Raw genomic sequence first — 25,804 nt, 5'->3', positions numbered from 1 at the left:
TTACTCAACCACAATAAATATTTCATGTGTAAAGTAACCAAATAAAACTTACTGAGCAAAAATATTCCATCTTGCCATCCACATTCTGTTGCACTCTTTTAAATTTAAAGATAAAAATAGGAACTCCAAATAGTCACATAGAAAGACAGAATTGAAGTAACTCAAGTTCTATTTCTTTATCTTTATGATCATTGTTTATTTTGAATCTATAGTTTAAACCCTGGAATATGTGGTACCAAAGGGGATGGAGATAAGAACCGTCTTGAAACAAGTTTGAAGGATCCTGGACCATTACGAATTCCCCAAATGAATATGTATTCTAAGTCCACATGTGTCTTGGGTCCAACTGTATAACTGGGAGTTTTCAAAATTAACTTCTACATACAATACAATGTTTATTAAATGCTAAGAAATTAAAACGTGCTGATTTGAAGCTTACATATGTTTTATTAAAACTCAACCGTAATTGCAACAATTGTTCAGGACACTATGTCAATAAAACAGTTAGGGAGGTATTTTGTCTCAGGCATTGCTTAGAATTGCCAGCACATGCTGATAATAGAAAGTAGACTGACTTTTAGTTGGTTTCATTACTGTATTTAAATTCTCTACAGACAGTGCATGTCATTATTGCCTGCACCCAGGACTGACTGCCCCCTTCCTGATCCCTGACATACCACTGCATGGTGGCTATCTCTGCATGTTGGCAGTGATCTCATAGCGAAAGGAAAACTGACGATGCAGAAGACAGAGAGGGAAAATTGCTAGGGCCATGGTTCTGAGTAGATAGGAGGGGATGGGATCTGAGGTGCTAGCAGAGGGGCTGATTTAGATACTTGTGTGAACAGTTCACCCATTACAATAGGAGGGAAGGCAGAGTTTATGGGCATAGAGGCAGCCAGGCCTATATATCCAAGGTATTGTTTCTTAGTTTCTTTCCCAGAAATGAAATTGGCTTCATAGACTTTTCACCCTCCCACAGAGGCTGAGTGTCTATGGATTGCCATGAAGGACCCTTTATGACTGGCTTTAATTTTATTTTCTTGAATACTTTGGTTGTGTCTTTCAATTTATATGCTCTTTACTGATATCAATGCTTGAATATCAAGTGTACTGATCCTAATGGGGACATTCTTGTGATTTTTGTAACTGAGATTATTAATCTCCTCTAACAGAGAATAAATGTTCTGATTTGGGAAGCCCAGTTGTGAATGCTGTAGAATTTAGTCTCTTTTTCTGCTTCTCCTCTCCGAGAGAGATGCTGCAGATCTGTGAGTGGCTGTGTGGGGGTGGCAGATGGCGCCCAGTTGCAGTGCTTGTCATAGAGTTTTATTTTGATATTTTCACACTGCTCAGAGAGAGTTCCACCCAAAGGTCCTCAAGTGCCATGAAAAGGACAAGGAAAGAGCATCTTTGAACAGTAGCATTGTTAAATGCCAAGAGCCTGCCTCTCCAGTGGGTAATTTTGAGACATTCTGAAACACTTTTCAAAGGCTTTGCTAAGTACTCATTGTGGAAAAGGACAAATTCTATATTAAACTCACACTGGGACCAGAAGTGGCCTTGGGTAAAATTGTGCTGTAGCTGATGTTTTTCTTCCTCTTTTTATTGCCTTTTCCCCATCAGTGGATGCTCTACCTCCTTCCTCCTAAACCTCCTCAAGTCTCGTGGAGTCTTCCCCCTCTCTTCCTCTTTGCCTTATATGATTGAGTGCCAAGAAAGGATATACATCAGTAACTTAGATCTTGTTGCTCTTCCCCGGGGACATTGCTTCTGCTGCAGGCTTTTCAAACAGAGCTGTTCATTCTTCCTCACCCCACAGACTTCTGCTTCTCTGCTTCCAGGGTGGCCGTCCTCCAGTCCATGCTCCACCCTGCGGTCAGCAGAAAACACACGATCTGGCACTTACTTACCAGCCAGCCTTAGCTTTGCCACAACTTGCCTTGTTCTCTATCCTCTGGGCAACCGAACTGCCCTCATTTCCTCAAACCCGCTGTGTTCTCTCTCATGCCCCAAGCTTTGGCTTGTACAGTGCCTTCTCCCTGGAACACTCTTCCTTGTCCCCTTCCTTTGTCCCTTATTTGTTCCACAGATCTAAGTTTAGGGGTCTCATCCCAGGAAGCCTTCCTTGACTCTCCCCATTCAGGTTAGGTGCTCCTCATGAGTAATTTTTAGTCCTAATCCCATTATATTGTAATTGCTTGTGTATTTTTCTCCCCCCCCCCCCCCACCCGACTTGGGATTTTGATTGGGGTGGCTCTGCCCACAGTGATTTCCCATTTTCTGCGAAGAGGCCCACATACAGGGGTGGTGGTAGGTGATGGCAGTATCAATGTTACAGTGCTGATCCCTTAGCCAGAGCTGATGACTTATGTGTTGAATAAAAAACACTGAATGAATGAATGAATGAATGATACGGTAGGTTAAATTTAGATCAATGCACTACTTCTTCTAAGGATAGTCACATTTTAGTCCCGAATTTTTTCCCCACAAATAGGCTAGAAATTCCATTTTTTAGCAGTTTAACAACAAATTCAAATCAATAACATTTAATGAATGCTTTCCGTATTGGAGGTACTATGCTAGGAACTCAGGGGGCATATAAAGATGAATAATACACAGCCTCAGTCCTCAAGAAATTTAAAATCTGTTTCACTTATCATTACAAATAAACTTTTTCTTAATAAACACACATATATATTTCCAAGGGGTTGAAAAGATTAAAACGTTTGTTTTTAAACTGGATTTAATCTTGTTTTTGAAAGTTGCTGGAAGTGAAGAGGAAGCACCGTTAGCCTTTTAGCACCCGCTATGTGCCAGGAGTCGTGTTTTCTCATTTAATACCCAACATCCAATAAAGTAAGAGTTATTTCTGCTTATAAAATGAGAGTATCTGTCTTTTGTTAAAAGTATTTTGGAACCATTCTGTAGCTGCAGAAGGGTTTTTCCTGTATGTGAAACAATACTAGATGCTTAATTTCCTTGACCTGTCCACGTAAGGATAAAATGTAACCCCAAATTAAAATGGGGAGTTATTATTTAAGGGTACAGAGTTTCAGTTTTGCAAGATGGAAAGAGTTTGGTGATGGATGGTAATGGTAGTGATGGTTGCACAACAATGTGAATGTACTCAATGTCACTGAACTCTACACTTAAAAATGATTAAATGGCAAATTTTATGTTATGTGTATTTTTACGACATTTAAAAAAAAAATTAGGTCCACCCTAAAGAAGAGAGCCCCCCTGGTACCTTTTAACAGCTTTGTTGAGGATTAATTTATATATCATAAAATCCACCTGTTTTAAATGTAAAATTCAATAGTTTTTAGTACAGTTACGTGTCGCTTAACGACGGAATAAATTCTGAGAAAGTTGTCGTTAGGTGATTTTGTCGTTGTGTGAACATCATAGAGTGTACTTACACAAATCTAGATGGTATAGCCTACTACACACCTAGGCTATATGGTACTAATCTCATGGGACCACCATCAAATATGTGGTCCATTGGTGACCAAAATTTTATTACGTGTCACATGACTGTGTATTTACAGAATTGTACAACCGTCACCACAGTCAACTTTAGAACATTTCCATCTCCCCCAAAAGATCCTTCAAGCCCATTTTCAGTTGCTCCTTGTTCTCATCCCAGCCCTGTGCAGCCATTAATCTAATTTCTGTCTCTATATATTTACTTTTTCTGGACAATTCATATAAATGGAATTATACAATACAGGCTTTTTGTCTCTGGCTTCTTTCACTTAGTATAAGGTTCTTGAGGTTCATTCGTGTTGTTCATTCATGTTCATCTAGGTTCATCCATGTATCAGTATTTCATTCCTTTTTATTGTCAAATTGTATGCCATTGTAGGGCTAGCCCATGTTTTATTTACGCATTCAACAGTTGATGGACATTTGGGTTTTCCCCACCTTTTCACTGTTATCAACAGCACTGCTGTGAACATCCATGTACAAGTATTTTTGTGGACATATGCTTTTATTTCTCTTAGGTATGAGTGAAATTGCTGGGTCATACAGTAAATTTATATTTAACTTTTCAAGAACCTGCCAGACTGTTTTCCAAGGTAGCCGCACCATTTTACACTTTCTTCACATCCTTGCCAACACTGGTTTGTGCATGTCTTTTTGTTTTCTGTGTGTTCCTGCTGTTCTTTATTTCTCTTTCCTTTTTCCTTCCTTCCTGTTGATTACCTGTATATATTTTAGAATTCCATTTTGATTTATCTATATTATTTTCAGAGTATTTCTTTGTGTAGTCTTTTTTAGGGATTGCTCTAGGTATTACACCACACCTACATAACTTATCATAGTCAACATTTTTATCATTCCCAGTGAAGTGAAGAAATTGTTTCTTCCTTTCCCCTCCCCCATTGATAATAGGATTTGAGAACCGTATGAGGCAATGATACAATTTTGCTTCAACTGTCAAACACACTAGAAAACTCAAGATAAGGAAAGCCTATTGTATTCACCCATATTTTTACTTTTCATTCTTCTTGATAGTCCTCCTTTTATAATTTTATTTATATTTTAAGAACTTCCTTTAGCCATTCTTTTAGGGTAGTTTTGCTGGTGATAAATAACCTTAGTTTTCTTTCATTTGAGAATGTTTTGATTTTCCCTTTTTTCCTGAGGGATATTTTCACTGAGTATGGGATTCTGAGTTGACTGTTCTCTTCTTTCAGGCTGCTTCCTCCTGGCCTCCATGGTTTCTGATGAGAAATCCACTTATATTTGAGTTGTCTATTTTTCTCTTCTTTGTTCAAATTGGGTTATCTCCATTGTTCTATCTTCAAGTTCCCTGATTCTTCCACTGATTCCATTCTGCTTTTGAACCTGCATTAATTTCCTGGGGCTGCCATATCAAACTACCATAAACTGGGTATTAAAATAACAGAAATTTATGGTCTCAACTTGGGAAGTTTGGCCAGAAGTTTGAAATCAAGGTGTTGACAGAGCCATACTCTATCTGAAACTTGTAGGGGAGAATTTCTTCCTTGCCTCTTCCAGCTTCTGCTGTTTGTGGCAATCTTTGGTATTCCTTGGCTTGTAGATGCATCATTCTGTTGTCACACGGCTGTCTTCTTTCTGTGTGTCTTTGTCTTTTTCTTATAAGGACGTCAGTCATATTGGATTAGGGGCCCACACTACTCCAGTTTGACTTCATCTTAGCTAATTACATCTTCAAGGACCCTATTTCCAAATAAGGTCACATTTTGAGGTACTGGGAGTCAGGACTTCAACATACCTTTTCGTGGGCACATAATTCAACCCATAATAAGCCCATCCATTGAATTTTTTATTATAGTTATTATATTCATCAGTTATAAAATTTCAATTTTGTTCTCCTTTATATCTTCTATTTCTTGCTGAGACTTTCTATTTTTCATTTGCTTGAAGTGCTTGTTAAGTTGTTTGCGTAATTGTGTGTTAAAGCAGTTTTATGAAGGCTGCTTTAAAATTCTTGTCAGATAATTCCAACATCTTAGTCATCTCTGTGTTGATTGTCTTTTCATTGTCTATTGTCTTTTCTCATTCAGGTTGAGATTTTCCTGGTTCTTGGTATGACAAATTATTTTTAGTTGCATCCTGGACATTTTGGTTATTATGAGACACTGGATCTTATTTAAATCTTCTCCTTTAGCCAGACTCTTCTGACACTGGGCCAGCAGGGGAAGGTAAGAGAACCATCTTGCTATTGCCAGTAGAAGTGAAGGGCCAGGTTCCTCATTCAGCCTCCGTTGACACCCCAGTGGAAGGAGGGGCTCCTCGTTACTGTTGGGCAGGGTGGAAGTTCAGGCCATCCACTAGGCTTCTGCCAACATCACTCTGGCTAGAAAAGGAAGAGTACATTGTTACTCCTCCTCATGTGACCTCCATTGACACCGCAAGGGGGAGGTCTCCCTATCAGCAGACAGGAATGAAAGAGTTGGCTTCCCACTTGACCTTCTCTGACACCATCTAGTGGGTTGTAGCGATGCCTCATTACAGCTGGATGGGAGTACAAGTCCAGGCACCCCATGTGGTCTCCGATGCCTTCAAACAGATGGCTCCATCTCATTATAGCTGGGCAAGAGTGGAAGTCGAAACTCCTTACCGTGGTTTTGCTGACAGGGGTGGGGCGGGGCCAGTTTTTTCTGTGATGTTTGATGGGAGTAAAGCTGTTATCATCTAAAAGTTTTCTGTCTTGCTGCCCCTTTTCTGGTCCTTTGGCTAGAGAGAGAAGGCTTTTGTTCTTTTTTGTCTGTGACCATTGGTGTTTCTGGATTGCCAGCTTCACCAGCACCCAGTCTGGTATACGTGAAGCAAAAACAAAACCAGGGAATTCACTGCTGTGTCATTCTTTGGGTTATAAGGTTTCTAGCTGGTCTGTGTTCTTCTTTCCACCTTTTGGAGCCTTCTTATGTTTGTTTTATATATAATATGCAGAGTTTTTAGCTGTACTTAGTGGAAGGAATAGGAAGAAGTATGTCTACGCCATATTGTTCCTGTCTCTCCTGATATTTGAAGCACCTAAGGTAACAATATAGAATATTCAAGATGCTGCCATTTACCTCTTATAAAATGACAAGTTAGGAAAGAAGAAAAGTACAGTTATTGTGGGAACAAAACTGGTTCGCCAGGTCATAGCCTTAAATTCAGTTTATTGGTCTTTACCTCCATCTTCTCTAAGTAGAAATTTAGATTGGAAAATTAACTGGAGACAATGGACATTATCTTTGCTAATATTTCATGTTCATGTATGATTATACACACTGTGATTAAAAAAATGAAAATGGAGTCATTTGTTAACTAGGAAATTACTGAATCTTTATCAAGACCCTGATGAGAATGTTGAAAAAGTAGCCATGGGCAAAATTGTGTTTCAAGTCAGCCTCCATACCTTCTGTGAGATAATTATAACCACTAATTTTCATATGTACACAATATACACATCTCTTCGATATTAAAATGCTTTGAAACAGGCAGTAATGTGATCATTAACAGTGTTCCACTGTGTGATAAGGTCACCAGTTGGCCATAGCATTGTGTCCTATGGTCATCTGAACTGAAATCTGTTGAGTTGAGGGGGAAGGATTCATCATGGTGGAATAGTATCTGATGTTCAAATAATGTCAGTTAATTTTGGAGTTGTATTAGAAAATGGAAAATGCTACAAAACTGCAGAGTATAAATAAATCAGAACTACTAACACTGTAACCATTTCAAAGTTACAAGATGCGACAGAGATTATCTGGAGTTTCATTTCCTGGAAGATGTGAAGGATGAAACAGAGGCAGAGAAACAATACTGCTGGGTTTAGTATGTTGGTTGTAAGATGTTCAGAAACTAATTATAAATATTTGCTGCCTTAAGACATATGCTTATAGACTAACTTGTATTTTTTTTATTACTGACAAATATATTATTTAGAGTCTATACAGTTACTGAAATGCCCTCTATTTGACTGTAAAATAATATGTAAAAGATAATGGGCTGTTTCTAAAACACATTTCTTTTTACATTCATATTCAGAGAAAGAACTTCATAGATATGGACTTTTCTCACAATAAGCAAAGTGAAATTGTTTTTCACTTTTGTAATACTATCACTGAAACCTCCAGGCAAAAGTAATGAGAACACACAGAGTGCAAAGAAATTAATCTGATTACAGTGATGTGCCGCATAACAATGTTGTTGGTCAACGATGGATAGCATTTATGACGATGGTCCCATAAGATTATTACCATACAGCCTAGGTGTGTAATAGGCTATACCATCTAGGGTTGTGTAAGAACACACTATGATGTTTGCACAACGAAATCACCTAATGATGCATTTCTCAGAACGTATCCCCATCATTAAGAGAGGCATGACTGTATTAAGATTTGTTTAAATGTTGCAAAACTGGTGCTGATTACCAATGATATATTAAATGTATATGACAGTCTCTAAACAAAGCAGGAGAAAATGAAAATCTGATGCTCTGAACTGCAATGGGCAGTTGGGGAAGAGCTTTATGTTTTGTCACAGGTGTAATTTCAAAGAACTGTGTACTCAAAGAAGGACCAAAGATCAGCATTCCTGTTTTATTCTTTATTTACTAACATAAAAAATAGACACTATAAAATTGCCTCACTAAGGCTTTGGGATCTTGGAATTTCAATTTCAGCATCAAAAGTGCTTTGTGTATGCAACACACTTCCCCTCTGAGTCTGAAAAATTGACAAAAGAAATGTGACCATTACATGACTATAACAGTCTGCTTGTTTGATGATAACCTGGGGTCAATGCTATCAAATACGTGTATGAAGATTCCCTTACATACTTTTCAAATGCTCTTGTGACTGATGAGGCTATTCAAGAAACTTTAAATGCTGAGATTACAATGAGGGAAAACCAAGCTTCCATTAGTCACAGTCCAATCAGAGAATGGGCCCTGTATTAGTTATCTCACGCTATGTAATATGTTACCCCAAAACTCAACTGCTTGAAACAACAAATATTTATTACCACACACTGTTTCTGAGGCTTTGGAATCTGGGAGATGCCGAGAGGGTGGTTCTGGTTAAAGGTCTCTCAAAGGAATGTAGTCAAGGTGTCAGTCAGGGCTGCAATAATCTGACAGCTCAAATGGGGAAGGATCAATTTCCAAGCTTACTCATGTGATTGTCTACAGGCTTCTAATTCTTGCTGGCTATGAGCTGGAGTCTCAGTTCCTTGCCACATGGGTCTCGCTATAGGCTACCTGAGTGCCTGAATGTCTTTACAATGTGACAGCTGTCTTGTCCCAAAGTCAGCGATCTGAGAAAGACACAGCCCAAGAAGGAAGCCACAGTCATTCATAATCTAATCATGGAAGTGATACACTCTCACTTCTCTTTTATTCTATTGGTCACCCAAACAAACTATTGTACACTGCGGGAGGGAACAATACAAGGTTGTGAATACCAGGAGGTGGGAATCATTGGGAGCCCTCTTGGAAGCTGGCTACCACAGGTCCAGAGCAGATCTGCAACTTGGATTCACCCAGAACGTGGGTTAAAGCACACCTCCTCTAAGAGCCATTGTCTATTATTGGGAAGTTATTACGGCTGAGTTTACTAGTGACCATCCAGACAGATCACAAGGGGTAAGTGGAAAGTTGCTGACATTTCTCTGCCAAGATTACATAACCTCTTTGTAACCTGAGTCTCCTAAACATACTGAGCAACGGCAGTTCAACTCTAAATCACGCTTTTTATGGGAACCAAGGTCCAAATTTAATTTCAAAAATATGCACGATCTACAGTATAGCCCCGAGAAGGGTAAAATATACAATGAATTAATATAAAACAGTAAAGTGTTACAAAAAGTTAAGTGATTATCAGTCCTATGCACTTAAGAATAAAGTTTTAAAACTTAGCCATGAAAAAGATAGAAAACAAGAGATCTTTCAGCTTTCTTATTTCCCAGCTTGAATAATTTAATTGGATTTTATAATATCAGTGGGAATCAATGACTGCTTTTAGCTTTTCTATTTTAGGTGAAAGATAAGTCATTTTGAATACTTCTGGTAGAAAATTGCCAGGTAGAGATACAATCATTAAAAATTACTATATAAAATTCTTGGCTTTTTGTAAAGGAAATTTCAGATAGTTTTCAATTTAGGAAAGTCCTCTAAAGGCCTTCATATAAATCAGGTGCTTGAAACTCACAAACCAAAAGGTACCTGACCCAGGCAAAGCAAATACATGGTGGCAGGCCATAAATAGCTCTACCGAACTTATACACACAAATAAATAAATAAACAGCCAATTTGAAACATAATAGGATTTTTAATCATTAAATAAGAGCCATCTGGTTAGGTCAGGGCCTGTCTGCAGGCTAGAAAGCCTGTTTAAAAGGGAGAGTAGTGGCAATAGATGACTTCTTCCTTTATCTAGCCCTCCAGGTTACCTGTGCTTACATCCACCCTCGGCCCAAGGCGAGTGATGCTCCTAGATGCTCTACCCTTCAGGGGAGGGAGAGAATTATTGCAAACCAACAGATGGTGATTTCTGCCTGAGGAGGGGAAGAAGAAGGGGTGGTGTTGGGGTGGTGACTTTATTTTAGCGGTGATTCTCCACCTTGGCTGCATAATAGAATCAGAGTCTCTGGGGTGAGACTCAGGTGCCAAACCCTTGTTAAGCTCGGCAGGTGATTTCTATGTGCAACCAATGCTGAGAATCTTTGTCTTGGGACAGTGAGCCTCATTTAAGCTTTCATCAGAATCACCTGGAGAGCATGTTAAAATTACAGAATGCTGGGCCCCATTCTCAGAGTTTCTGATTCAGGAGGTCTGGGGTGGGACCCAATAATTCGCAAGTTTAACAGGTTCCCAAATGAGGCTGATGTTGCTATCCCAGACTTTGAGAACCAATCTTAGAAGAGTTTGGCTCTTGTTATACTTTTATTGGAGTTCAGCTGCAGAGACGGACGTGGTAGTGGGAATGAAAATTGGTAGAAGAAGAGGACAGATACCGCCAGTCTCCCCTCTTTCCCGGCCCGACCTCTTCAAAGCTGAAGGTGAACTGGGGTCTGCTACTGCATCGCCCAGCCCCTATTTTCTTAGTCTTTATTTCGCAAATTGAGAAAATAAAGGCTCTTCAGGGGTCATGTGAACGGCCCAAAGCTGGGTGGATGGGATTTAACCATCCCATTTCAGCTGGCCTTGGCTCACTCAGACCAACCTCTTCCCTGCCTCTCTGGGGTGTCTCCAGTTAACCACGCTCAATTCATCAACCTCTCTCTCCCCTCGGGCCCCGCCCCCAGCGTCCTTGCGTAGTTGCGCGGCAACGTGCACCTCGGGTCAACGCCAGGGGAGCGGTCCTCAGCGGCGCACCTCGTGCTGCGCAGGCGCGAGGGGCGAGGCACTGGACCTGCCGTCATGGCCTGCATCAACCCAGTGGTAAGGAGGAACCGCCTGGCCTGTCGGCCTGTGCTCTCTGTAGAGGGAGCGCTGGCGCCGGGTTCTGGTCCACACACCCTTTCTTCTCTCCTGGCCCTTCACAGACTGTCAGAAACCCTCTTCCCTAGGGGCTCCGACGCTGCTTCCCCGGGTTGGAGGAAGCCATGAGGGCCAGTAGCCCAGCCGGAAGTTGGGCCTGCCCCCACCGGAAGAACAAGTGTCCCTCCTCTTCTGCTCCTCAGTTCTCACCCAAACTGGTTTTCCAGAATGCGCTGTTTAGAGTTGGAACTTGCCGTGACCCTCCCAGTTTCTTATGTTTAGAAAATTTTCTGAGTTCAGTTGTACGCTAATTATAGTTCTTAATTTTAGTATGGTCATTGTTGATTCAAAGCTATATTATTTACCTGAAATAATAGAAAATGTGTTATGTTACCCCACTACATATTTTTAGAGCCCCCACCCCCTCCATCCTTTCCCCAACCTGTAGCATCTTAATGTTTAAGGGTAAAATTGGAATTGAAAAACACAAACACCCGTCTGTTACGGTTAAGGGGTACCTAAACCTCATGATGAGAATTGACAGTCTAAACAGTACTTATGAGAATCTCTGTCAGTCTTAAAAACCTGAAATAAAGAACAAGAGAAAATGGAGGGTTAACCTTGATTTTCATTTCATCTCGACAGACTTCACACTTGGTGAAAGACAACGTGCTTGTCCAGATCTGTGTTATTTTATGGGTTTCATGTATACATCTGCAGCATTAAAGGGTCCATTTTTAGAGACATGTTCTTATTTAATGTGCATCTATTTTCTGATAATGTGTTTTGAGATATGTAAAATACTTGTGCTTGAATATAAGCTTGCCATGTACATATACCACTTCATCTGATGGTGAACTCCAAGGAGAGTGTGTATGTTTTCTTTTAAATAGAGAAGAGGTTAAGATGGAGTTCTTGGCTCTGCGTAGTTTTAATAAAGATAACAGAGAAAGAATATAAAGTCTAACTCTAGTCCTAGAAGAGAAAATATGTTCAATATCTACTTTACTTTTGAAAAATTGTGTTCTAATGGGTTATTTTTGGTGGCTGCTGTTACACTCTGAGGGCATAACTTAAAGATGTTTTTAGCCCTAGGAGTTTTTCCTCCAGCTTTAAATGTGATTACACTAGCTGGGACTAACACTGAAGCATCAATTGAGTGTGCCTTTATTAGTGTAAACTGTTTTAGAAGAAGCAACTAATCTAGGGCACTTAATCTTAATGGATATGCTTGTGAGTAACGTATTATTTAAATATTACTGATTGGCCTATTCATCAGCTTACCCTTGATCTTTAGAAGGATTAGTTTAAAACCTTGCTACTCTTGGCATGAGCAGGAGGAGTATTTAGAGTATTTACGGGGTAGTATGAAAAAGCGGTCCTAGACTGCCGCAATTTTCATTTTGGCCTGACTAAGCAATTTGAAATAAGAGCAACTCAGCTAAATTCCTGTTTTGCCATTTCTTGTCAGTGGAACTTCCACTAGGTCAGTATTGTTAGTACACTTAGCACTGCCCTTTTGGACTGGGTTGGGAGTGGAGCACAATTTACATAGCTTTGAAGGACTGAGTTTATTTCACAGGGCTATTTTTCTATTGGTATTTACCAGTGTTCAATCTGGGTAGAAACCTGCTTAATATGATTGTCATGGCATGTTTTTACTAGGAAGCATTTTAGGATGTTACTTAGTCTCTGCAACACGCAGATTGTGGAAAGGTAAGGTTCGTTCATATCCTTCTTAGTTTCTGTTAGGAAATCTATTTTGGTGCAGTTGTACTTTTACTTGACAATGGTTCAGAGTTTTTTTTTGAACTGTGTGTATTTTGGAAATGGGATGGGCTTTGGTAACTCTATTGTAAGTGCTTGCCACAATCTTATGGCTTGGACTTTCCTTACATTTGGGGAAATAACATAGTGAGCTCTAAAAAAGCTCCTTTGGCCTCTTTGAGAAGAAGGTAAATTGAAAACAGAAGGTTCATTTCCACCTGCCTTAAATTTAATTTCCCTTTTTATAAGAAGTGGGGAGGTTAAATACTGACACAAAAGCCAAGTAACGTAACAGTAACCATGCATCTTGATGAGATTATTATCTTATATTTTATTGTAGTCCTGTACTTGTAACACAATTTATAGGAAGCTACTGGAAGTGGGATGTGCTTAGTAAAAATCCTTATGGTGGTTTTTCTTTAAACTGTAAGATTAGAATGTGTACTTTGCATGCCTCTTAAGGCTGGATACGTTCAAACTTGAGAATTTAAAACTTTAACAATTGCTTTTGTGTAGCCTAAACTCTACAGATCTGTAATTGAAGATGTAATTGAAGGAGCGCGGCATCTATTTGCTGAAGAAGGTGTAGAGGAACAAGTCTTAAAAGACTTGAAGCAGGTTTGTAGACAAGACAGGTTTCTCTCTCTTTTTGTTGTAGTTTTCTTAGCTTAAAAAACTGGTAAATTATAGTTCCAACTCCTTAATTGTAGTTTAGTACTTGCCTATTCATTGTGCCATCAGCTGACAATTTAATTTAAAAGATGTAAAAAAAGAATCCTATAAAAGTTTTATTTTTTTAAAAGTAAACAATGTTTTTTTCTCTGCAGCTCTGGGAAACAAAGGTTTTGCAGTCTAAAGCAACAGAAGACTTCTTCAGAAATAACATCCATTCACCTCTGTTCACTCTTCAGTTGCCACACAGCTTGCACCAAACATTGCAGTCACCAACAGGTTGGATACAGTCAGTAAATTAGTACTATTTGGACTTCAGAACTAATTCTCATTTGGTGGTGGTTTTGAATTAGACAGGGTAATCTTCTTAAGGTGAGAGGGCTTGGACCTCAGAATCATTGCTACTTAATGAACACAATAAATCATCACCCCATGTAATTATTGATGAAAAGTTAGATTACTCAAACTAGTGCTTTAAAATATTAAAGTCCACAAAGGTGACAAAGCCTTACTTTAGAGGAATAAGTCACGTAGTTTATGGGCTATTGGGAGCACCCACTGGTTATTTCAGAGCATTTGATTGGATCTAGTCGAGGAATAATCCAGCCACCATTGCTGAAGAAGCAGAGGGACGGATGGGTGCTTGCATGCTTGTGCATTCTTTCTCTCTTTTGCTTTCTGTAAATATTATAGATCTGTTATTCTATTGGAAGCAAAATGGAGAGTTAACAAGAATATGGAGAATATTCAGGCTACCTCATTGTTTTGGATATATACAATGATGGCTATAAATTGACCATATACATCTTACCTTTATTCTTGTACTTAATGAATCTAGACCTCTGCTTTTAAGGGAAATATTTGTCCATATTATGTGTATCAATTTAAAGTGGAAAAGACTAGCTAATAAAAAATAAAATGATACTGTTATATCTTTCTAGCCTTTATTCTTTCTTTTCTCCTCTGACTCATAATCTTTATGCTACCCTAATGTTTGTCTATATATATGTCCATACACAGACACACACACAAACAGGTTTCATTGGGTTTAGCTGCAATTCAATAGATTAATGTCTGCAAGAGGTGAGGGTAGGTTTTGGATTAGATTGTCAGTAATAACTAGGTTGTTCATTGCATACTTGGGAAAATTCACATGAAAGTCACATTAGCCAAGATGAAGAGAAAATAGTAAGGAGGCTAATACCTTGTCTGTTACAGAATGAGAGAATTTAAGTGTGGCAGCAATAACGACTTATAAAAATGAAATAAATTAACAATGAATATTGAATTACCAAACAAAACTTTTATCTAATACTGTGCTTATAAAGTATAACTTTGCTCTATAAGGATTAGCTGTGGCAGTTTTAATTACTAAGTTGACACATTGAAACATTTTCCATCAGTTGTGGGGTTTTTGGCTATGCTTTTGTTTTTGCTATTTTATTACTTTACTTTTATTACTATTTTATTACTTCACTATTTTATTAGGGCATCCTTTTATTTCTCTATTTAAATAACATTCTTTTGAATTTTTTTTCTTTATCTCTATTAAAGAACTTTAAAGATGTTTTACTTAGGAGTGGCTTGGAGGGTGGCCAGTGTGGAGGAGTAAACTACTTGACAGTCTTTAATCAAAAGCCTAGTTACCATTTCTCAGGTTCTTTGTCATTCAAAATTGCAATACTAGATTTTGCCGCAAGATGGTAATATTACCAGTGATTTAAATCACAAAATAGTCTTGCAACTAATGTAACTAGCTGGATTTCACTCAGCATTTTATTATTCTCTTTCTTAGAATAACAGAAATAATTACATTTGAACAAGACAGTTTTTCTCCTTATTCTCTTCTATATCATTTATAATGAAATGGTTTAAGAGGAAGTACATATATCTTTTAAAAATGCATTATAGGCCTTATTCCTATCCTTCTTCATTTCTAGGTACCCTACAATAAGATTCTTGAAGTAAATAGCCTTATAAATTGGAAGTACTTCTTAATTATGTCTTTGCATTGTATGCTTTTAAAAGCCTGATTAAAATAACCTAAACTAACTTACCTCTACAACCTTTTTATCTCTTGATAACAAGTTCAAATTAATCTACAATGGAATAAGTATTTACCTTTGTTCCACCTTTAGAACTTGTTTGCCCTATCGTATTTTTTTTGACTGTATCATCCATTTATTTAGTAATTTCCTATATCTTCAATTGTCAACTGTTTTTGGTCTCAGGACCTCTTTACACTTAAAAATTGAGGACCTCAAAGAGCTTTCTTTTATGTGGGTTGTAAGTATTTACTGTATTAGAAATTAAAACTGAGAAATCTAAAAAATATTGGTTTATTAATTTAAAAAGTTTATCATATGTTAACGTAATAACTATATTTGTTAACAGTAAGTATTTTCCAGGACAAACAATACTTAGAAGAATGGCACTGTTTTACTTTTCTGCAAATCTTGTTAATATCTGCCTTAATACAAGACAGCTAGATTCTCATCTATTTCTAAATTCAATCTGTTGTGATATGTTGTTGTGGCTAAAGTATATGAAGAAAATCCTGCCTCCCACAGATATATGATTGGGAAAGGAGGAGTATTTTAATAGTATTTTCAGATAACTTGGTATTACATTAAAACTCAACAAGTAGCAGTATCTGAGAGGTTAGATGCAGAGTGGAATCTGAAACCATATAATGGACTTTTTATAATGTTAGATGGTTATTTGGAAAATATTGGTTCACTGAGTTTTGGAGTTGACACATTGCTCATTATACAAGATTAAACAAATCATAATCATAAATATCACCACACATCAGAAAAGTGTTTAAGTATTGCGAAGCTATCAAACTCACTGTGGTGGATATAAAGTTTGCAAAATTCTAATTTTTGCTTGAGAGCTTGAATTTCATCATTGCCAAACAAATACTGTCAATTTGTTTTCCTTGAAGTGATGGACACACTTAGTTCATTTTCAAAAAAATGTCTGCCAAATACTCATGTCTGAATAACCATAGTTTCTGTCAGTTTTTCTTTCAAGTAAAAATAGTGTTTCTGGAAAAAAGAGGCTAGATCAGCTCCCAACTTAAACAATAGCACCAGTGTTTTTCCTTGTACTTGTCCATGAACAGAAATGCTCTTTCTGTTCTCCCCATTTCATCACACAGAATATTAAAAGGAAGTACACTTCAGGGTTGAAATTAGTAAAAATAATTTATATGGTTAAGGAACGTCTTAAGTGAAACAGTTTGTTGTTGCTGCTGGTTTCTTTTTTTGTTTTTTACTGTGAGTGAGTGGCAATGGAAAATAAATCCATTGGTCACTAGTGAGATTTGCTGCTGCCTTTATTCAAGCTGAGGTGCCTTCAGTTTTACTCATCATTGCCTTGTGCCATCAGAGCAGATGTCAACAAAACAGAACAAAAAATATTTAGTGAGAAATGAAAAAGGCATGTGTTGTCTTGGTATTGTAAAAAATAGTTTGACCTCGTGAGCACCCTGAAAGGGTCTTGGGGAGCCCCTGGGGTTTCGCACACTATACTTTGAGAACTACTGTTCTATTGTTAGGGTGAGTATATGTAATTATAATATGCTTTTAAATAATTTTTTAATTATAAAAAATAATTTTTTTAGAGCAATTTTAGGTTCATAACAAATTTGAGAGGAGGTACAGAGATTTCCCGTATACCCTTCACCCTCACTCATGCATAGCCTCTTCCATTATCAACATTCCCCTCGAGTGGTACATTTGTTACAATTGATAAACCTACATTAACACCATCATAAACACCCAAAGTCCATAGTTTACATTGTCACTCTTGGTGGTGTATATTCTCTGGGTTTGGGCAAATTTATAATGACATGTCCATCATTATAGTATCATACTGAATATTTTTATTGTTCAAAAAAATCTGTGCTCCACCTCTTCATCCCTTCCCCTACACCAACCCGTGGCAACTACTGATCTTTTTACCATCTCCATAGCTTTGCTTTTTCCAGAATGTCATATAGTGGGAATCATACAGTACATGGCCTTTTCAGATTGGCTTCTTTCACTTAGTAATTTTAAGGTTTCTTTATTTTTCTTCATGGCTTGATAGCTCATTTCTTTTCAGCACTGAATAATATGCTGTTGTCTGGATGTGCCACAGTTTATTTATCCATTCACCTACTGAAGGACATCTTGGTTGCTGCCAAGTTTTGGCAATTATGCATAAGCTTGCTATAAACATCTTTGTGCAGGTGTTTTTGTAGACATAAGTTTTTAGCTTCTTTGGATAAATACTAAGGATTCTGCTGGATCATCTGGTAAGAGGATGTTTAGTTTTGTAAGAAACCACCAAAATGTCTTCCAAAGTGGCTGTACCGTTTTACGTTCTTATCAGCAATGAATGAGAGTTCCTCTTACTCTCCATCCTTGCCAGCAGTTGGTGTTGTCAGTGTTCTGAATTTTGACCATTCTAATAGGTTGTATTAGTATCTCATTGTTGTTTTAATTTGCATTTCCCTGATGACATATGATGTGGAGCATCTTTTCGTATGTTTATTTGCTATCTGGATATGTTCTTTGGTGTCTATTAAGATCTTGGCCCATTTTTCAATCGAGTTTTGTTTGTTTTCTTAATGTTGAGTTTTAAGAGTTCTTTGTGTATTTTGGATAACAGTCCCTTATCAGATATGTCTTTTGCAAATATTTTCTCCCAACTTGTGTCTTGTCTTCTTATTCTCCTGACATTGTCTTTTGCAAAGCAGTTTTTAATTTTTATAAAGTCCAGCTTATCAGTTATTTTTTTCATGGATTATGCCTTTGGTGTTGTATCGGAAAAGTCATTGCCATACTCAACCCCATCTAGATTTTCTCCTATGTTATCTTCTGGGAGTTTTATAGTTTTGCATTTTACATTTAGGTCTATACTCCATTTTGAGTTAATTTTTGTGAAGGGTATAAGATCTGTGTCTAGATTCATTTTTTTTGCTTGTGGATGTCCAGTTGCTCCAACACTATTGAAAACACCATCTTTGCTCCATTGTATTGCCTTTGCTCCTTTGTCAAAAATCAGTTGACTGAATTTATGTGTGTCTATTTCTGGGCCCTCTGTTCTATTCCATTGATCTATTTGTCTTTTCTTTTGCTGATGCTACACTGTCTTGATTACTGCAGCTTTATAGTGAGCCTTGAAGTTGGGTATTGTCAGTCCTCCAACTTTATTTTTCTCGTTGAGTATAGTATTATATTCTGAGTCTTTTGCCTATACTCCACTTTTGAGAGAGAAATGAGATTCTATTTATAATAGCCTCAGAATAACAGGTATAAACTGGGATGTGGGCAGACTGGGATGTGTAGTCACCTTGTCTGTGATTGCCTTATTTCTAGGGCAATTCACATAAGCTTCAGCTATTTGTTCTTCATGTCACATGGCCTTTTTTGTTTAAACCTTCAGTCATTGTGGGAAGAATACAGGAAAGAACAGGAACATCGAGAGGTTTGTGGTGGCTTTCATCATTGAGCGTTAAAACTCCTAAACTATATGTTCATTTGCTCTTGAACTTAGATCTGGTGAAAATTGCAGCAATACTATTGGTTTTTGAGTTAGAATATTCAGTTTGGTCATGAGAAGATATCCCTATGCTAATGAGTAGTTACAAAGAAGAAATTGACCAGTCTTTGCACCTCTTGAGTCATGTGACTTCGATATTAAGATTTGGAATGGTTCAAAACAGGACCAAGGATTGTGAAATTAACTGCTTTAATGTTTCAAAGACTTTTTTGGTGTGTAGGGAAGAATACACTTATAAATGTGAATGTTGTTATGCTGTATTATTTTTACTAAATTTCTTAAATTATATTTGTGGAACTGAATTCTTTCTATATTCTAAAGCCTATTGTTTGAGAAATTTAATATTTCTAGAATATATACATGAAGACCAAAATTCTGGCACTTTGAGTTTAAATAAAAACATGTATTCAGTTAAAACTTAATTGGTTATTGAAACCAGCTTGAATATTTTAAAAAGTGTGTTTCACACACATATAATGGTGTATATAATTTGTGAATGTATATAAATGGTGCATATAACTTGTGAGTTTAGTATCAAAATTAAATAGGAGCTGCATGAAACTTCGCTATAAACTCTCAGTTCAATGCTTTTATTCTGATGGCTGTAAAGAAACTCTTAAAATTCTCGTATAGTTCTCTTTGATTTATATAAGTATAGAGAATTAGCCTTTAGGATTTATTGCAAGGTAATTAAAAGAGGAAGATTGTTGCTGTTTTTCCTCAAGAAATTCATTTAATTGCTTCAGTGTGTTAACAGATTTTTGTTTCCTCCCAGGCTATGGCTTAAGTTGTACCAGCTTAAGCTTTGCTCACTTCAGCTAATTAAGACTAATGCCACTGTGTTCCTGCCACTCCAATTCTTTCTAATTTAGCCTTTCTAAAAGAATGCCTGTTAATAAGCAAAGGCATAGATGAACAGAGGATAAAAATAATTTTGTGCTTCATTAACCATCAATCTCTGTAGCCTCGCTTCTGTTGTCTAAACGTGGAAAGAATGGTTATTTTAAAAAATATTTGCCCTTCTGAGCTGTTTGCTGTATATGATGGAGCCATTCTAGCGTCAGAAACAGATCTTTGAGGCAGTTTTCCTTAAGGCAGTATGTGAAAAAAGGCCATAATAAATAAATTACATTTAATACATATGTATTGCATAAACATGCTAAAAGACTCTCATTTTTATTAAAGAAAAAGCAAAGTGATATTCTTTTTTTTTTTTTTAAGATTGACACCTGAGCTAACAACTGTTGCCAATCTTCTTTTTTTTTTTTTCCCTGCTTTTTCTCCCCCAATCCCCCAGTGCATAGTTTTATATTTTAGTGGAGGGTCCTTCTAGTTGTAGCACGAAGTGATATTCTAACAGTCATATTCAGCTAGGTAAAGTGAACCTTGAGGTAAGGTTTAAGTTTACATTGATCAACTGAGATCCTTCTAGTGGAGTTACTATTTCTTTATTTTTTAGTCTTATTTTTTAATGATTATATGTTCAACCATTTGGTCAACCTTTTAGATGTTTTATAAATGAAGAGATAGCATAGCAAATTGATGGATAATAAAGGAAAGATATGTGAGATTGCAGCTTTAATGCAGGTTGAGTTGGTGTTTTCCTAGGAATTTGTTCTCTTGTATTTTTCTTAGCAGTCTAAACTGTTTCATGCAAAGACTTCAGGAGACATGTTCTTATGCATTTATTCCTAAAACTATGTAGCTGTGCTTGCTTACTTGGCTGAAGTACTGTAAATAACTTTTCATAAAATGAATGAATTGAAATTTATTTTGAACCTATAAATTTCAAATGGTTTTTGTGGGGTTACATATTTTTGCTCGATAGTATAGTCTCTTGGAAAAGTGCCACTTTAACAAATATTACTTTTTCTCTCCTTTGAAAAGTTGTAATGGAGATTAAGTGCTACATTGCTTACTAAAGACATTTTGTATTACTAAAGACTAAAGTATTTTGTTATGGATTTCTAAAGTACAGTATACTTGATTAGATGAGAGATTTCCTTTTGGGACTTAAAGTAGGTTAGTTGTAAAGTCTTTATCTAAAGTTCTTGGGAAAAAAGTAATACTTTTTACCTCTCTTAGAATCAGGAAGTTTAGAATTCATTATGGCCTAACAAATTAGTGATGGAAAATGTTTTTTTAAAAATAAGCTATACTTAGAAATTTTATTAAATTGGTAAATTCTAATGAATTTACAATGTTTATTTTGTTTTCTATGCAGCATCATTAGTTATTCCTGCTGGTAGAACTCTTCCCAAGTTTACTACAGCAGAACTGGTATGTAGCTTATTTAAGAGAGAGATATATATATATTTTTTAGGAAGATTAGCCCTGAGCTAACATCTACCACCAATCCTCCTCTTTTTGCTGAGGTAGCCTGGCCCTGAGCTAACATCCGTGCCCGTCTTCCTCTACTTTATATGTGGGATGCTTACCACAGCATGGCTTGCCAAGTGGTGCCATGTCCGCACCTGGGATCTGAAGCGGCGAACGCTGGGCCGCCAAAGCGGAACGTGCACACTTAACTGCTGCACTGCCAGGGCAGCCCCTAAGATATATTTTAAAAGATATGCCCCACTTTTAGTGAGTGATGGCAGAAGTGTAATTCACTTTAGTGGAGATGCCTTTTCCCTTGATTAAGGAAATAATATATTTCTAAAAAGTAAAAACAAATTTATAAAGTAAAAAGTGAAAGAGCCCTGTAGTATTCTACCCCAAAGATGACTGTTTTAGCTGTTTGATGATATCCTTCTAGACTTTTTTCATGAAAGTTATATTAATTTCAGCATAAAAGTAGGATCATTCCGTGTACTATTTTGGAATTTTTTTTAACTTAGTAATATGGATGGACACTTTTTAGTGCTGGTTAAATATTGATTAGCCTTTGTGGATATATCACAGTTTAAAATAACCAATCTTTTGTTGATGGATGTTTAAATTCCTTTTGGTTATTTTTTAATATAGCATTCTATTGATTATGCTTGTAGTTGTGTCCTTGTGTATTTGTGTGAAAATCAGGTAACCAGGATAAATTCCTAGAAGTAGAATTTCTGGGTCAAAGATCATGCATGTTTTCAGTTTTGGTATATATTGCAAAATTGCCCTCCAAAAGGATTGTCCCGTATACCCTCATATAAGCAGAATCTGAGAGAACTGATTTTTATCATATCCTTACCAACATTGGATGTTACCAATCTAATCTTTTAAATTTGCAGGTCTGATAGGCAAAAACGTTTCTTTGTCTTTTGATTTACTACTTAAAAAAATTAAAATGCTAAGGTTTAATTATTCTAAAATAAAAATTAGACACTATCATATTATCTACTTTGAAATGCCATTAGTGATCAACTTATAGACTAGAGGACTCTTGTAGACAGCTGTGGTTCTTCTGTTTGACATCTTGAGCATCAGTGGCTCAGGCAAAGCTGTGTAGTGGGCAAGTTTTATGAGTCAGTATCCGTAAAAGCCTTATTAGCTTCATTGCCAATAGCTGTAGAACAGAATGCCTTTTATCCTTAATGAGATAATCTAAATCAAGTATTACAAAGCTGTTTTATTAAAGAACTCAGCCCTAATGTAAAGCATTGTCAAACGATTGTTGTCCTGAATCAGACTTTTTGACCCTCTACAAGATCAGGAAAAAAAGATACAAGTAAGCCATTTTTCTAACTTTCTAATATAAATTTCTCATGTCTAGGGCACCTCAAATTCCAGGGCAAACCTTGCTTTTTCTGGTTATCCTATTCATGTACCAGCAGGTGTGACACTGCAGACTGCATCTGGTAAGAGTATCATTTAAAAATATTTTGTTTTCACAACTAGAAGGACCCACAACTAAAATATGCAACTATATACTGGGGGGATTTGGGGAGAAAAAAGCAGAAAAAAAATTTTTAGCATTGGTACTGACTTTTGGATTAATTTTCATGACTTTTAATAAACTGTATACTAGAAGTTAGAGGAACTGTTAATCAAACTAATTTCAAAAGTAATAATAAACGGTGAGCCGTATTGTGGAGGCGGTCTGCCACGAAACACTCGGTACTAGGCCTGTCCTTATTTCACTCCCAGTTCTCTTTGTACAAGATGCTTTTATATATGTTTTCTCTAATTCAATGCAGTTAGCTAAAGTTTGACAAATACAAAATAACATATCTGTGTCCCTGCCAGCTCTAATCAAGAAAAACCATGGATTGATCAACCTCTGCTGCCTTTCTTATTAGAGATTGCATGGTATAATAGAAAGAATATCCAAAACGTTTGGAGATTAACCAGCCTCTGCTTTTCACAGCACTGTTTCTTGGTCTGAAAGAGAATCATACCTATTCTTTGGGTTGTTGCAAAGTTTAAGCAAAGCACCTAACTAATCCTCAAAAAATAAATTTCTTCTTTCTTCTTTTTAGTATTATTTTAAAGAAAAGAAGGAGAAAAAATTTGATTACTTCTGAAATTATTAAACTCCTTTTGGATAGCCTTGTCTTTTAGTTGTTATATGGTATCTTATATCTTAAATGTATGAAATACATTCTCCATGAGATTTGGAACCCATGGATGAGAATGACCAACTATAAGACTTGAGCATACATGGATTTTGGTATTTGCAGGAGGTCCTGGAACCAATCCAATGCAGATACTGAGAGACCACTGTATGTTTATTAAAATCCCAATTTGAGTTAGTAACACTGTTATTTATCAAACATTGGGAGAGGTTTATGGAATAAATATTGGTGGCCTGTATGTATCTCAAAATATGCCATATAAGCAATAGTGGGAAAAGGCTAGAGTTAAAGCAAGACATATTTAATTTTAAAAAAATAAGAGTAATACATACTTATTGTAGAAAATACAAAAAATCTGAAGAATAAAAGAAAAACGCCTAGAGATAAACACTATTAACATATTGATATATCTCCTCCCAGGCTGTTGTGCATGGGATTTTCTTTTAGAGGAAATTAGGATTCTGTTATACTTACGGTTTTGTTTTCTCCTTTTTAAGGTCACCTTTACAAAGTCAATGTACCAATTATGGTGACACAGACTTCTGGAAGAGCAAGTATTCTTCAGCATCCAGTTCAGCAAGTAATTCAGCAGCTTGGGCAGCCCAGTGTTCCACAATTGAACCCATGTTGTCTTCAAGCAACTACTGAAAAAGCGCAGAGAATGGAAACTGTGCTTCAGCAACCCACAATTCTTCATTCTGGGACAGAGGATAGGAAACATTTAGAAAAGGCCACCTGTGATACACTTGTCCCTCCTGGAAATGAGCATAAAATCGCGTCTGAAGCTTTGCTGAGTCAGCCGGAAAGCTCTCAGTACATCGGTCTTCCAGGTGTTGTGTTTCCACCACAGGTCTCTCAAACAGACTCGAACGTGGAGCCAGTGGTCAGTGTTTCAGCTAGCATGATTCAAAATCTGCATGGGGGGCCCCTCTTCAAGGGCCCTCAGGGGACTCGGGACCAGCACGTGTCTGATGTTCAGCTTCATCTTCTCAAAAATAGGAAGTTTGAATGTGATTCTGTGAAGCAGCCAAGAAATATAGAGGAGCCCAGCAGCTTACCTGTCTCAGAGAAGGTAGTTGTGTGTTCAACTTAATGGTATCGGGATAAACAGTGGCCAGTGATTAGACATCCTGAGTGTTTTTTAGTCTGTAAGGTTACCCAGAAGTACATGTGTTTTGGTTTTTTCTTTAGAAGATTGTTTCTTTATTGTTGTTTTTAATATAACGATCAGTTCTTAAAGTATTCATGCTCTGCATTTTTAAACTTTGAATTTTAATTAGAGTATTTCTTTAAAGAAAAGGCATTTGTATTAAGTAATCCATTTTATCTCTCTTTTGCGTTGTGAGAATTTTTCTTTGTCTGCAGATAAAATTTAAAAGACTCAGGGGCAACCCGGTGGGGCAGTGGTTAAGTTCACACGTTCCGCTTTGGTGGCCTGGGGCTTGCCGGTTCAGATCCTGGGTGCAGACATGGCACCACTTGGCAAGCCATGCTGTGGCAAGCGTCCCACATATAAAAAGTAGAGGAAGATGGGCGTGGATGTCAGCTCAGGGCCAATCTTCCCCAGCAAAAAAAGGAGGATTGGCAGCAGATGTTAGCTCAGGGCTAATCTTCCTCAAAAAAAAAAAAAAGAAAAAAGCAGAAATCCATCCTAGTAATTAAATGAATATTTTGAGGTAATTCGTTGTCATACTTAACAAACAAAAGAGATTCGAAGTATTTTTTTTCTTACTCTGCCTAATTCTCCTAAACTCCTGTATGAAAGTTTTCCTTGCATGAGGAATTGTCTTGCTAGCAGGTGCTTTGTTTCTCCCTGCTTGCTAAAATACTAGGTAACTTAATTTGTTTTGGAATTCAAACTTAAAACAGCTTCTAGTTACCTTTTCATATTGAAAATTATTAATTTCCAAGGAATTGATAGTGATGGCAGAAAGATTCATAGAGAAGTTTGAATGGCAAAATTAAAAAAAATCTTGTGTTGTCTTTTTACAAATGTAGAATATGCCTTATGGCTAATTCCATTTATACAATTTGGTGACGTGACAAATAATTAAAGGTTTGTGTCCCTAGCCAATGGTTTATTGGTCCACTAGAGCTTCCGTACAAATCTGTAGCAATGGCTGGTTAAGTACCCCCTTAACATTTTCTTAGGTAGAAGTGGAGAGATGTAGGGCACAGTGAAGGATGGAAACAAAGACAATGAGCGCCAGAAGCTGTGTGACCTGTTTGAGAGTGTTTCAGATGTTTGATGAAGGCTGCTCAACATCTTTTAGTAAGTCTGTTTTTAGTTTAGGTGTAAAGTATTAAGACTAAAATGTTTTTTGGGTATTTTTTTCACAATGTT

The 25,804-nt window shown here is 37.0% G+C and overlaps 1 protein-coding gene across 1 annotated transcript in view; it reads left to right on the top strand.

Moving 5' to 3' along the window:
- Nucleotides 1-25,804, top strand: part of STON1 (stonin 1) — a 121,375-nt gene that overhangs the window by 60,183 nt on the left and 35,388 nt on the right. The window contains exons 4-8 of the mRNA XM_046661764.1: nucleotides 13,250-13,351; nucleotides 13,561-13,684; nucleotides 21,183-21,238; nucleotides 22,659-22,743; nucleotides 23,958-24,532. Of these exons, the coding sequence (XP_046517720.1) occupies nucleotides 13,250-13,351; nucleotides 13,561-13,684; nucleotides 21,183-21,238; nucleotides 22,659-22,743; nucleotides 23,958-24,532 (942 nt within the window). The remainder of the gene's footprint in view (nucleotides 1-13,249; nucleotides 13,352-13,560; nucleotides 13,685-21,182; nucleotides 21,239-22,658; nucleotides 22,744-23,957; nucleotides 24,533-25,804) is intronic.

The sequence above is a fragment of the Equus quagga genome, chromosome 5 (assembly GCF_021613505.1).
Source record: "Equus quagga isolate Etosha38 chromosome 5, UCLA_HA_Equagga_1.0, whole genome shotgun sequence".
Taxonomy (NCBI): domain Eukaryota; kingdom Metazoa; phylum Chordata; class Mammalia; order Perissodactyla; family Equidae; genus Equus; species Equus quagga.
Note: the sequence above shows the minus strand (reverse complement) of the source record. Positions and strands in the feature narration are given on the sequence as shown.